General features: G+C 39.3%; 1 protein-coding gene across 2 annotated transcripts in view; it reads right to left on the minus strand.

Annotated features, from left to right (window-relative positions):
• Nucleotides 1-2163: 2163 nt before the first annotated feature.
• The window catches only part of LYPLA1 (lysophospholipase 1), a 30864-nt gene continuing 19585 nt past the window's right edge, over nucleotides 2164-13442 (minus strand). For both annotated transcript variants that reach the window (XM_019435245.2, XM_019435244.2), the window contains exons 6-9: nucleotides 10914-10987; nucleotides 8671-8772; nucleotides 7357-7533; nucleotides 2164-3894 (exon numbers count right to left, since the gene is read on the minus strand). In XM_019435245.2, coding sequence (XP_019290790.1) covers nucleotides 3841-3894; nucleotides 7357-7533; nucleotides 8671-8772; nucleotides 10914-10987 — 407 coding nt within the window. In that variant the 3' untranslated portion in view covers nucleotides 2164-3840. The remainder of the gene's footprint in view (nucleotides 3895-7356; nucleotides 7534-8670; nucleotides 8773-10913; nucleotides 10988-13442) is intronic.

A 13442-nucleotide genomic window follows, 5' to 3' on the forward strand; every position in this document is an offset into this window, starting at 1 on the left:
TATATGAATACAAGCTTCCAGCTAAACAATTTCAAGGGAAGAGCTCCCTCCTCTCCCAGTCCAGAGCCCAGGCCAAAATAAGACAAGCTTCCCCCGTCCCTTCCTGAGGGGTCAGATTGTTTTTCCAGTCTACTTTGTGGCAAAGATTGTAGCTCTTAAAAGGGTCCTGGCTGTGTAATGGTGAGTTATTTTCTGAGCCCCAAAGTCAGGTGTACCATGTGGGTTTTCCGTTTCCTTTTCAGTTCTCCCTGGGCACTGGAGATTGTAATTTCTTTATGGTAGGCTGGGGTTTACCATCATTTTGTTTTTTGTGTTCTTTGGCAATTCTAGGTGTTCTGAATTGTATGGAAGAAGTTGTTTTGTTTACAGCGTTTTTTTAGGTAGGCTTTACACCCAGCGTAGAGCCTAACATGGGGCTTGAACTCACGACCGAGATCAAGACCTGAGCTAAGATCAAGAGTTGGACACTTAATCGAACAAGACACCCAGGTGCCCGTTTACAGCGTTTAAATGAAATCCTGGGGGCATACAGCAACGTAGCAGACCATGGAGTCAGGCACAGCATTCTGAATCCTGCTTGTCACACATAATAGCTCTGTAACTATAGGCAAACAGTCCATCCTTCTAGCTATCAGTTTCTCCTATAAAGATAAGGTTGATGTGAGGATTATATTAATAAAGGCTATAAAACACTATTATAGTGTCTAGACTATCTCAAGTACTTAACAAATTACATTTTCACCTAAAAAAATTTTTTTGTTTTTGAGAGAGAGCGAGCGAGAGAGAGAGCAAGCAGGGGAAGGACACAGAGAGGGAGACACAGAAACCAAAGCAGGCTCCAAGCTGTCAGCAGAGCCTGATGCAGGGCTTGAACCCACGAACTGTGAAATCATGACCTGATCTGAAGTAGGACACAACCGACTGAGCCACCCAGGCGCCCCTACATCTTCACTTTTTAGTAATTTTTACAAAATAAAATGGTATGTTGTTAGGAGTGCAGATGTAAGTCATGTTTCTACTTTTACCTTTTTTTAAAAATTAAACTTGGGGCACCTGGGTGGCAGAGCGGGTTAAGCATCGGACTTCAGCTCAGTTCATGATCTCATGGTTTCATGAGTTCGAGCCCTGCATCAGGCTCTGTGCTGATAGCTCAGAGCCTGGAGCTTGCTTCAGATTCTGTCTCTCCCTCTCTCTCTGCCCCTTCCCTGCTCGTGCTTGCTCTCTCTCAAAAAAAAAATTTTTTTTAATTAAAAAAATAAAAGTAGCAATAAGACTGATTCCAACAGTAGACAAATTTCCCAATTATTTATATATACATAAGGCACCGCTATTATCTGTCAATAGAGAGTAATAATACCACACTCTGACCACATCTGTGAACACAATAGTTTAAAAAGGATGATGAAATAAAGATTATCACATGAAATAAGGCACAGCTGTGAAGTCTCAAAGAGTTGAGGTTGCACACAATGTTTTGGTCCAGAACCCACCTACTCATCGGGGTTGTCCAAAAATAGAACAAGCTGCTTCACCAAAAGGGTACTGGTCGTTTTAAGTATTCAAAAGCAGAAAATGAAGGACCGCTTAAGAGCCACAACAGAAAGGATTCCTTTATTGGGACATGCTAGAAGTTAATGGTGAGATAAAAGGAGAAAAAACTATTTGGATAACCGTCTCATGACACTAATTTAAAAATACCATGCATACTGCAAATAAGGAAGAGACTGGCAAACCCCAAACCGAACTTCTTAAGTAGGTTAAAAACACTGAAAACCAAACTTCAGAATTTTTTTTAGGTCATTAAAATTGAGGGATGCCTGGATGGTTTGGTCGATTAAAAACATTTGACTCTTAATTTCGGCTCAGCTCACAATCTCAGGTTGTGAGATTGAGCAAGGAACCTGCTTGAGATTTTCTCTCTCCTTTGCTCTCTGCCCCTCCATTTGCTCTCTCTCTCGACAAACAACAAAAGTCTTAAAAAAAAACTGAGTAACAAGAGAAGCTTTTCTCATGCCTAATTCCATTCCAGGCTAACCATACCATCATTAAAAATTCTCTTCTGAATATATGTTCTTATGATTACATTGTCATTTTCCCCCTCTTCAGTACAGACGGCCACTTGAAGGTAAATCCAAATATTAAACACAGTATTTGAAAAAGGAGTCACAGAAAAGTCAGAATTAAATTTTATTTCACATTGGTAGAAACCATGAAAAAGATTTACATCGTCCCACATAACAGCACATTTCAACAGAATATTTCTTGCCATAAATTAGATCTTGTTGATTTATGTAACTGAAACAACAATTTATATTCTTCAAGGTAAAGCAAAATGACTTAGTAAATGATTGTTTAAAAATTTTAAATGCAGACATAAACATATGGCTTCATTATTAACATTCTGTACAATCCATTACTAAATTATTTCCATTATCAATTAGCACCCATTTATAAAGATGCATCCCTAACACTGTTTTAGTCAGTTGGAATACAGCAGAAAAATTAATAACAGATCAGAAATATCAAGTGTACATTTTTGCTACATATTAAACTGTGATAACTACACCATATGTATTGAGTTGTGATTCATTGTCACCCATACATGTTTTCAAATAATTTTTACCAATAATCTGAAAAATTCAACTATGTAAAATCAAATTTAAAAAAAAAAAACATCTGACTAAAGTGAAGTCTTCAAATAAGTCCATTGGCAGATAAAACTAAAGCAAATTTTTCTAATGGATTGTTCATTTCCTACAGTAGTTGGTTTCAAACATATGTACTAAACAAACTAAAACTATGCTACGAAGAGAATCATCTTAGAGCAAATCATCTTAGAAATTACAGTTTTTAAAATCTGTCTTAAATATTCGAGAACATACTAGAATATGACATAATTACCCTTCCATTAATTACAGAAAAATACAACCACAGAATTATTCCAATTATCTAGACTGAAGATTCTAATAACTATATCGGTCTAACTTTGGACTAAGTAAGGTATAGTTTAAGAAGTAAGTAGTGTAGGAAGTTTAAAGTGATGTCAGGTGTCTCTATGTAAGTGTAAATACATTTAAAATACCATCAAATCTGTGATCCAGAATGTCAAATTACAGCATGTATTGGCAGGAGAGGTCTACAGCAAGGAGCCAATATTTGGTCTTTTATGAAGGATAAAAAAGAAAACACCTTTCTGGAGAGGAAAAAAAACCTTAAATAGAAATGGTATCAGGGAAAGTAAAGCCTGGTCCCCAAAATAAAAGGGCCATTAACTGGAGAGAGCAATATTACTCTTTACTGACACTCAGAAGCATTACTCCCCTTATTGGGAATAATGCAGTAACACCTCGCTCTCATTATGTAGTGCAATCATTAAGTATGTAAGGAACACATATATAAAAATACAGATAATGCATGGTGTCTACATTTTGGAGTAAGTCCGCAGACTAAGTCACAAGATGCACAAATAATTCATATCCTAACTGTTCCTTTATACCTGAACAAATTCTCATTAAACATACTGATAATTTTCAAATGATGTAATAAAAAATCTGGTTACAGTATTTTATTATTTTGCTGAATTACATTTGGGAAAAAGTCAGCTGCTTCACCTATTTTAATACTAGTATATTCTGAATCATACAAATACATGTATAGAAACTTAAAAGACCATTATTTCCCACAAGGGGATATTATTACGTAGTCTGTGTTATCGGTGCGTATTTGCAAAACATTTTAACACTGCAAACTTCCGAAGTTTCAAGATTGGGCACAGGAAAAGGTTTCTACACTACTACAACGATGCTGGTGTGTACTTCGACACAAGGCCTCTTAGTGACGTCAATCAATTGGAGGTAGAAGTTTATCAATGAATTGCTTGATATCCATCATTTCCTGTTTGGAATAAAGTGATTTAACAAGCTGTTACAAAATCAGAAATTAAATCCCCACTAAAATACCACCAAATAAATCTGCAGTGTGCCTAGGTAAGGCGAAACCACATTTTCACTACTTCTATTAAATGAAAAGTTGTAACAGAGAAATGAGGCTACGATAGAAATTTCAGAACATTTCCCGTGACTATGATTATTATTGTACGTTCAAATGATAGTTCCCAACTATTTTGAGGTCCCATGAAAATGGTCTGCACTTTGCTCTACTTGAACAAAACACTGGGGCTGAGTGCGGACAAAGGGCCTTAGGAGTGACAACACCTATCCCGAGAAGTATCAGTAAGGATACAATTACTGTCAACTAAGCTTGGGTGGAAAAACCTAGCTTTTAGCCTTCCCTCATTAGAATGAAATGCTAAATCCATAGCATAAAATATTTTGTGCCTTTTATCTCTTTTCACTGTCTGCTCCTAATCATTCAGTCCAGTGTTCTCCAATGTGATTGCAAAGAATCATCAGCTTTTATTTTACTTTTTTTTTCCTTTGTATGTAAGCTCTATGCCTGACATGAGCCTTGAACTCACAACTCCAAGATCAAGAGTCACATGCTTGGGGCACCTGGCTGGCTAGTCGGTAGAGCATGAGACTCTTAATCTTGCGGTTTTGAGTTCAAGCTCCTCACTGGGTGTAGAGATTACTTAAATAAAATCTTAGAAGAGTCACATGCTCTACCAACTGAACCAGCCAGGTGCCCCAATAGAGCTTTTTTTTTTTAACGTTTATTTATTTTTGAGACGGAGAGAGACAGAGCATGAACGGGAGAGGGTCAGAGAGAGAGGGAGACACAGAATCTGAAACAGGCTCCAGGCTCTGAGCTGTCAGCACAGAGCCCGATGCAGGGCTCGAACCCACGGACCACGAGATCATGACCTGAGCCGAAGTCGGACGCCCAACCGACTGAGCCACCCAGGTGCCCCTAGAGCTTTTATTTTAAAAACACATCTATACAAACACAGATACCTGAGTTTACTTGCTAACCCCCAATGTGCTGAATCAGAAATGCAGAGTTTGATTGGTGGCTCAGTCGGTCAGGCATCCGACTTCAGCTCAGGTCATGATCTCATGGTCTGTGGGTTGGAGCCCCGTGCTGGGCTCTGTGCTGACAGCTCAGAGCCTGCCTGGAGACTGCTTGGGATTTGGTGTCTTCCTCTCTCTCTGCCCCTCCCCTGTTTGTGCTCTCTCAAAAATAAATAAAGGTAAAAAAAAAAAAAAAAAAGAAATGCAGAGTTTGAAGTTCTGGTGTCTGCATTTCTATTAGGCTCCAGGGTATTTGTAATGTAAAGCCTACTTTGAAAAACACTGCTCTAAATGTGGATGGAACTGGAAAGTGTGATGCTAAGTGAAATAAGTCAGGCAGAGAAAGACAGATACCATATGTTTTCACTCTTATGTGGATCCTGAGAAACTTAACAGAAGACCATGGGGGAGGGGAAGGGGAAAAAAGAGAGAGGGAGGGAGGCAAACCATAAGAGACCCTTAAAAACTGAGAATAAACTGAGAGTTGAAGGGGGGTGGAGGGAGGGGAAAGTGGGTGATGGGCATCGAGGAGGGCACCTGTTGGGATGAGCACTGGGTGTTGTATGGAAACCAATTTGCCAATAAATTTCATATTGGAAAAAAAAAAAAAAAGAAAAAAGAAAGAAAACCACTGCTCTAGACCCTCAGTCCCTCCTGGATCCTGAGTGTCAGCCCACCTGCTTTCTGGATTCAAAACTTGCTGACAGTTTCAACTATGTTCTCAGTAACACCCTAGGATCCTAGGCCCCCTTGTCTTTCTGGATAAATCACATTAATATCTGTTTTCTCTGCCCCTAAAGCAAATGATTCAGACCCACTCAGTGGTTGCAAAGCTAAGTTGGACCACCTTAACGCTTGGTAATCAGTTTTTATTCTAGACCTTTTCAAGCCTCCAAACCAATGCAGGCCTCCTTCACTCTTACCAAGTGACCATATCTCCCACTTTACTGAAAAGACAAAGAAGATCTCAAGTGAGCTCTCAACTATTACCCACCTCAACAATCCTTGTTTATATTCATCCATCCTATTCCAGATTCTTAAGTGAGGTTCTCCTCTTTGAAGGCAAGCACTACCCATTTTAGGACTTTAAACTACATTATTATTTGATCTCCCTAAGATTCTCCCATTAGATTATTATCTTCTCTTCACTTCATTTTCTCTCTCCTTCTTCCCCACCCATGGGAGTCTTTTTCTCCCATTCACTAAAGAGCCTTCCTACTCTTTCCTCCTTTCACAAAAACCTTTTTAATAAAGGTCCTTATCCCTATCTAGTTCACTCAATCCACTGCAGGCTCCATTTCCAAGCATCCAAGGTCACAGATGGCTTACTATGGGATAGTTTCTTCCTGGCCTGTTTTTCCTTAATTGTTCTCTGAATCATGGGACACTCTTCCCTTCCACTCTGAAATTCTTTTTTTCCTTAAATAATTTAACCAATTAAAAAAAAAAGTTTGCGCACGTATGTACGTATACATGTATGCAATCTCTACACGCAGCTTGGGGCTCAAGCTCAAAACCAGTATCAAGAGTCGCAACACACTCTTCTGACTGAGCCAGCCAGGCACCCAACCGCTCTGAAACTCTCTCCTCTCGTACTCTCATTCAACACCTAACTCCTTTCTAATCCTACCCCCCTCAAACAAGTTCTACCCCTCAGCTTTTTTCCTGATATTTCCCCATGGTAATTCTTCAGTGATCAATAATGCTGGCCATTATTCTAAATCTCTATTACGGGCCTGAGCTCCAGACAAGTATTCCAACATCCCATTTTGCTACGATGGGGGTACATCAATCTCAGTACGTTCACTAAACTCAATCATTATTATCGTCCCCTCCGTTACCCTAAAACTCTTCCTTATACCTACTTTATGAGGACACCCAGCTTTTCATAAGACTATGGCCCAACTGGTCAGCTTGCTTTCCCTACCCCACAGTCCTTTCTCTGTACACCTGCTATCCAAATCCTACCCATTCTTTCAAATCCAGCTTTTCCTTCATGATCTCTGTACTTCCCAAAACAAAAGGAATCTCAGCTTTTCTCAGTTTTCTAGAAAGCTTTTAAAAACTTCTAATATAACACGTATCACATTCTGCTTTCTACACATTTGGATATATACCCTTCTCCCCTATTAAATTTTAATTAATTTAGCTTAAATTGCAATAAAAAGGACTGTTTTTTGTCTTTGAATTATGCACAAAACTTGCATGTAATGGGAAAAACAGTGAATATCTGCTGAATCAAATTGAAGAAACTCTAAGTCCTCACCTATGATTCAATGTGAATTCATTAATTAACTCCTTTAAATACCCAAGGAATCAAATGCTACTTAAATTAAAAACATCACAGGGAAAAGTGGTAAATATGTCTCTGCTTCCAAACAGTTACCTGCTGACATGAGCTGTGCATCATGCCTTGGTAGGTTTTGAAGGTTACATTGGCTGGGTTTACTAACATTTTTAGCTTTTCAGAAGTAAGAGAAGCAATCATTAGGGGAACTAAAGAGTCGCAATCTCCATGGCACTGAAGAATAGCAATATCTCTATTAACGCCACTGATAGGACCCTGCAAAAAAAACCCAAAAAAACCAGTATCATTTATTCAAATGTATAGAGCATTACGCCAGGCATTTACAACTGCAGATAGATATGCACGTACATATGTTATTACTTACATCACAGGTTCTATTCGGCCACGGGAATAAAATTCCTTCCATCCCTATGCTCCCCACAACTCTTTATTTAAACTTTTACAGGACAGGACAAGTGGGTGATGGGCACTGAGGAGGGCACCTGTTGGGACGAGCACTGGGTGTTGTATGGAAACCAATTTGACAATAAATTTCATATAAAAAATAAATTTAAAAAAATAAACTTTTACAGGACACATGATTATCCTGTCTTGTATTATTATTTTGCCAACGAACTGGTTCCTTGAAGCAGACTGTATCTTAATTATTCTTTATTATGTTCAGTGTCTTGACAGGAGAGGTACACTTTAGCTGGATCTTATTTAATTGATTTAAATAAGACAGTTATCAGCAGCACTTACTACGTGTAAGACACCAAACAAACGCTATATAATGATAAAAAAAAATCCTAGATTTAAAGATGAATCTGAAAATAAATGTCCACACCTCCCATGTGTGTTACATACTGCTTTACACTATAGAGTACTTAGAAATTATATTCTATGGTAAAATTCTGCTAGCAAGCAATAAGAATATTGAACACTTAAAAATGTTATTTCTATGTGTAAAAAATTCCCCTTTTAGAAGTATCTTAAAATGTATCAAATACTTCAAATAGAAGATTTATGACAAAAGGACTTCTTTTTTACCCCATTCTATGCAATCTACAGTAAAGACAGTATATAGTATACAGATCACAAAAGTCTAGGAAAATCCTTTTTAAAAAAGGATGATTGATGTAAACTACGGGCTTTAGGTAATAATATTATGTGTCAGTGTAGGTTTGCTGATTATCAAAGATGCACCACCACGCTGCGGGGTGTTCACAAGCTGTGCACGTATGGGGACAGGGGACATGTGGGAACTCTGTGTGCTTTCTGCTCAGTTTTGCTGTGAACCTTAGCTGCTCTAAAAATATACAGTTTATTAATTAAAAAAAAAAAAAATGACCCTCTCACAACGTTATCTGCCTTAACTCAGTAATCTTATGCTGCAAGTTTCAATCAGGCTACCTGTGGAAATGAAGCCCGTAGTGGAAGCCAGCAACTGAGGGCAGTGACTCCTGCCAGTTTCTGCTGTGTGGTAAGAGCAGTGTATAAAGATAAAGCTCCTCCCTGGAAAGACAACAGAGAAAGTCAACGGAACACATGCTCTGCTAACAGCAACTTGATTTCTTGTTATTAATAATGTCCATCAAAGAAAAAATCAACCTGGGTGACTGATGTCAAGTCAGCTCAGACAAGCTACTAGAAACACAAACACCCCACTCCACCATGTCCTAAAGGATAAGATTCTCTACATTGAAGATCACTGAGAACACAGGGACCACCCAATCAGTTGAGAAAGAGTTAAGAGTATATTTGCACTTACAGATGCCTTAGGAATATTCTAAACTTAGTTACTTATTTTCTTCTCTGAAAAGTCTTAGGTATAAAATCAAATCTAGTCGTAACTTGGTACTCTTTTCTAAAAAATTCAAGACAATAAGGACCCTGTAGCAGATACCTTTAGAGTATCCACCCCAGCTTAAATACCCTGCACTCTGGGAACTGTATTCCCGTTAGTCACCTGGATGCCATGTCACTCTGACCATCCCCACGGGTCACCGGGGCCCATGAGAACATGAGATTCCAGCTCATCCAAGACAGTCAAGTTCTTTTTCTCCAGATTTTGAAACTGGAACTCAGGGACTGTGAGTCTGTCTCTGTGCAGCTGGGATGGTAACACGTAAACTCAAGAACTGGCAAAGTTATAGGCTGCGACGGCAGAAAAAGCCAACTCTAGATGAACAGGCAAAGGAAGCAGATGGGCAGAGAAACAAGGAAGATGGAGAGAAAGTCATGACGGCTCTCCGAGTCTTAGATATTTCCTGAGGCCTTGCTTCATTCTCATCCTTGGTTTCCTTGACATGACCCCACGGACTCATAACTTGCTCTTTCTGGCTTACGGTACTAGGAGTTGCTTTCTGTAATCAATGAATCCCAACCACATAGCCTCCTATGTTAGCTTCCTACTCGAATCAAGCATTCATTTCTATACCTATATTTATGGCACAATGTGTATTACAATGGACATTATCTTGAACTTCAATAAATACCAAATCAGTAACATCTTTTTTACCATATTGAATCAACACACTGTCTACTAGATTTTAACTTCTAAATAATTCCGTAATTAATTCCATAATTCTAACATTGCCCAAATTCAGGTATTCAGTCTGAACGCTAAGTTGTTGATTTAGAAGATTCACAGATTAGAAGCTACAGCAATGTGGGGATAGGTGAAATAAAGACATAAGGTCAATATGAGGTAACTACGTCTGCAGAAAAAGTATAGAAGGTAGGAGAAAAAGTATAGAAAGAAGAAGATACCAAAAATAAACATCACATATTTAAATCTAAAATCTATTTTACAAGATGAAAAGAAGAAAGATGACAGAGTGACGTCACCAAGATGGGACACAGGTCATTCCTAACTTTGCTCCCTCTTACAAGAACTAACATCTAATCATGGACAGGGCACCACTGAGAGAATCCTAGCACACGGAGGGGAGGCGGAGGCACCCCTGTCCCACAGAGACAAAGACAGACCACACTGGAAGGGAAGAGAAGTGGTTACACGCTGACCAGTGCAGCGCCACCCAGAGTCTCCCCGGAGCCTCCAGTTCCTCCAGTGGGAAGAAAGAACGCAACGGGGACAACCAGCATCCCCCAGCATTGTGGGTCACTTTGTGGGAGCCCCTACTTAGATCTTGTCTCAAGGGGATTGCAGGGGGAGTCTATGGGGCTCAACCACCGGGAATCTGTGACAGAAAGAGAGAAGAAATTCTCCTGTCTTCTAGTGTATTGTTCCTATCAGTAGTCTCCTCCTAGGAGAGGGGAGTTATACCTGTGTTTAAATTAGAGTTTTGTTTAAAGGGGTACATAGGATCAACTTAGAAACCTAGCTACGTGTGTATTAGTATTTTAAGAAAATACATTCCAAGTTCCTATCAATTTGCCAAATAAATTTATTTTAAAGATATAATTTAGAAGGGAAAGGCAACAGCTGAAGAGAGAAAACCAGAAAAGCAAAAGAGGACACTCTTGTAATTAACTATATGTAATCCATTTGAACTTAATTCAGCATTAACAATAGTGTAACAGATTCTACAACGTCTACTAAAAAAAAAAAAGACTCCTCCATAGAAAAGGATGGAAACCACAGATTTTCTAGATAAATATACCAATGACATATCACCCAAACTTTACCTTACCTGAGAAAATCCTCCCAAAATAATTCTGTTAGAAGGAATGCCATTCTTCATCTCTTGCTCTATCAAAGCTTTTACTAAAAACAACATAAAATTAAATCACCAACACTTTAAAAGTTAAGCCTGATACCATTTTAAACAGGAGACATTAATTACAGAAAAGCACAAGGTATGTTAAAGGTGAATAATACGTGAAAAACTTGAAGCACTCTATTAAAATATAAAAGGAGGATGTATTTTCATTATAAAACTCATATTTGGCAGGTGTTGCTTAAATAGTTCAATTATTTCTTTTTTTTTCTTTTTTTTAAGATTTTATTCTTAAGTAATCTCTACACCCAATGTGGGGCTTGAACTCAACCCTGAGATCAAGAGTCGCATACTCCGCTCTTTCAACTGAGTCAGTGAGACACCCCTGTCCAATTATTTATGTCATTTGTAAACAAAAGTTCTTTCTCTTACCAATCAATGGATATTCTTTTACCTGCGTCAATTCTGCCCATATACATTCTATATTTCTCTCTCTTCAATGAATCATAGGAATTTGTACCTCAAGTTGCCATTTTAAATCCTAAGAAATGTAGCTTACATGGTTTGTGATTTACAGTGTTTATGAAGTTCATTCTAGGGGTACCTGGGTGGCTCAGTCAGTTAAGCATCTGACTTCAGCTCAGGTCATGATCTCGTGGTGCAGGAGTTTGAGCCCCACATCAGGCGGTCTGCTGTCGGCATGGAGCTTGCTTCAGATCCTCTGTCCCCCTCTCTCTCTGCCCCTCCCCTGCTCGCACTCTCTCTCAAAAATAAACATTTTTGGGGCGCCTGGGTGGCTCAGTCGGTTAAGCGTCCGACTTGGGCTCAGGTCACGATCTCACTGTCCGTGAGTTCCAGCCCCGCGTCGGGCTCTGTGCTGACTGCTCAGAACCTGGAGCCTGTTTCAGATTCTGAGTCTCCCTCTCTCTCTGACCCTCCCCCGTTCATGCTCTGTCTCTCCCTGTCTCAAAAATAAATAAAACGTTTAAAAAAAAAAGTTTTTAATAAATAAATAAATAAATAAATAAATAAATAAATAAAACGTTCATTCTACTAGGGGCACCTGGGTGGTTCAGTCAGTTAAGTGTCCACCTTTTGATTTCGGCTCAGGTCACGATCTCACGGTTCTCAGGTTTGAGCCCCGTGTTGGGCTCCGTGCTCTCAGCAGAGCCTGCTGGGGATTCTCTCTCTTTGCCCCTTCCCTGCTCGCTCTCTCTCTCAAAAGAAATAAACATTAAAAAAAAAAGTTCATTTCTATTATTTTAAAACTCTAATTTTTCTTATAGCCACTAAATGATGTACAAAAAAAATCAAAGGGTTCTTCTGTTTTGCAGAACACTTTGACACAAATCATTAACTATAAAACTGCTGACTCCTCAAATTTTTCTTTATAATCAGTGCTATGTGTTTTTTTTTTTTAGTGTTTGTTTATTTTTGAGAGGTAGAAAGAGCACAAGCAGGAGAGGGGCAGAGAGAGGGAGGCACAGAATCCGAAGCAGGCTCCAGGCTCTGAGCCGCCAGCACAGAGCCCGACACGGGGCCTGAACTCACGAACCGCGAGATCATGACCTGAGCTGAAGTCAGATGCTTAACCCACTGAGCCACCCAGGCGCCCCTGTCCTTTCATTTTTTACATATGTGCAAGAGTTTAATTTTTTTACAACAATGTGACATTTTATTTATTTTTTTAAGTTTATGTATTCATTTTGGGAGACAGAGTGCGAGCAGGGGAGGGCAGAGAGAGAGGGAAAGAGAGAATCCTAGGCAGGCTCCACACTGTCAGCACAGAGCCTGACATAGTGCCTGAACTCACGAAACATGAGATTATGACCTGAGGCAAGATCAAGAGTCGGGTGCTCAACTTCCTGAGCCACCCAGGTGCCCCAAGAGTTTCATTTTTTAAGATCAGAATTTCCAATGTCATACTTCCTTTCTATCAAAAAATAAAAATCTTTTTCTAAAACACTGCAAAAAACAAACACCCGAATGAAAAATTATTTTCTTTTTTATATAAAGTTTAGTTCTTAGACTGAGCATGAAAAGCAAGCAACACTCTGACTATGGCATGGAAGAATGGGCTAGAAAATAGGAACAGGGGGTTAAGAAATAAAAGAAGTACTGGGAAACCTGAGGGATTTATTTACAGTGGCATGGAGGAAGCAGAAGTGGCAGAAAAGGCCCAGTTGGGAGGAGAGAAGGCTTGTGGGGGCCTGGCGACTGGTAGCTGCTTGCCCACCGGCAAGCAGTGCTGGGACCACTTCCCCTGAATTTCGCAAAGCTTTACTCCTCAAGGTCACCCCAACTGCTAAGTCGTACAAGAATTACCTGTCTTTTTAAACAGCTAAGTGTTCAATCAGGGCATCTATTATTACCACACGAAAACTAATCACTAACATAATTTGCATCACACATGATTATATCATTACATCCATCCTTAATTCAAGTCTCCTTAATGAAGAGAACTGGCCACAACGATTAAGTTGCCATTTTCTCTATTAGCCG

This window comes from Panthera pardus, unplaced genomic scaffold (genome assembly GCF_024362965.1).
Source record: "Panthera pardus isolate Hobbes unplaced genomic scaffold, ASM2436296v1 HiC_scaffold_7, whole genome shotgun sequence".
NCBI lineage: Eukaryota > Metazoa > Chordata > Mammalia > Carnivora > Felidae > Panthera > Panthera pardus.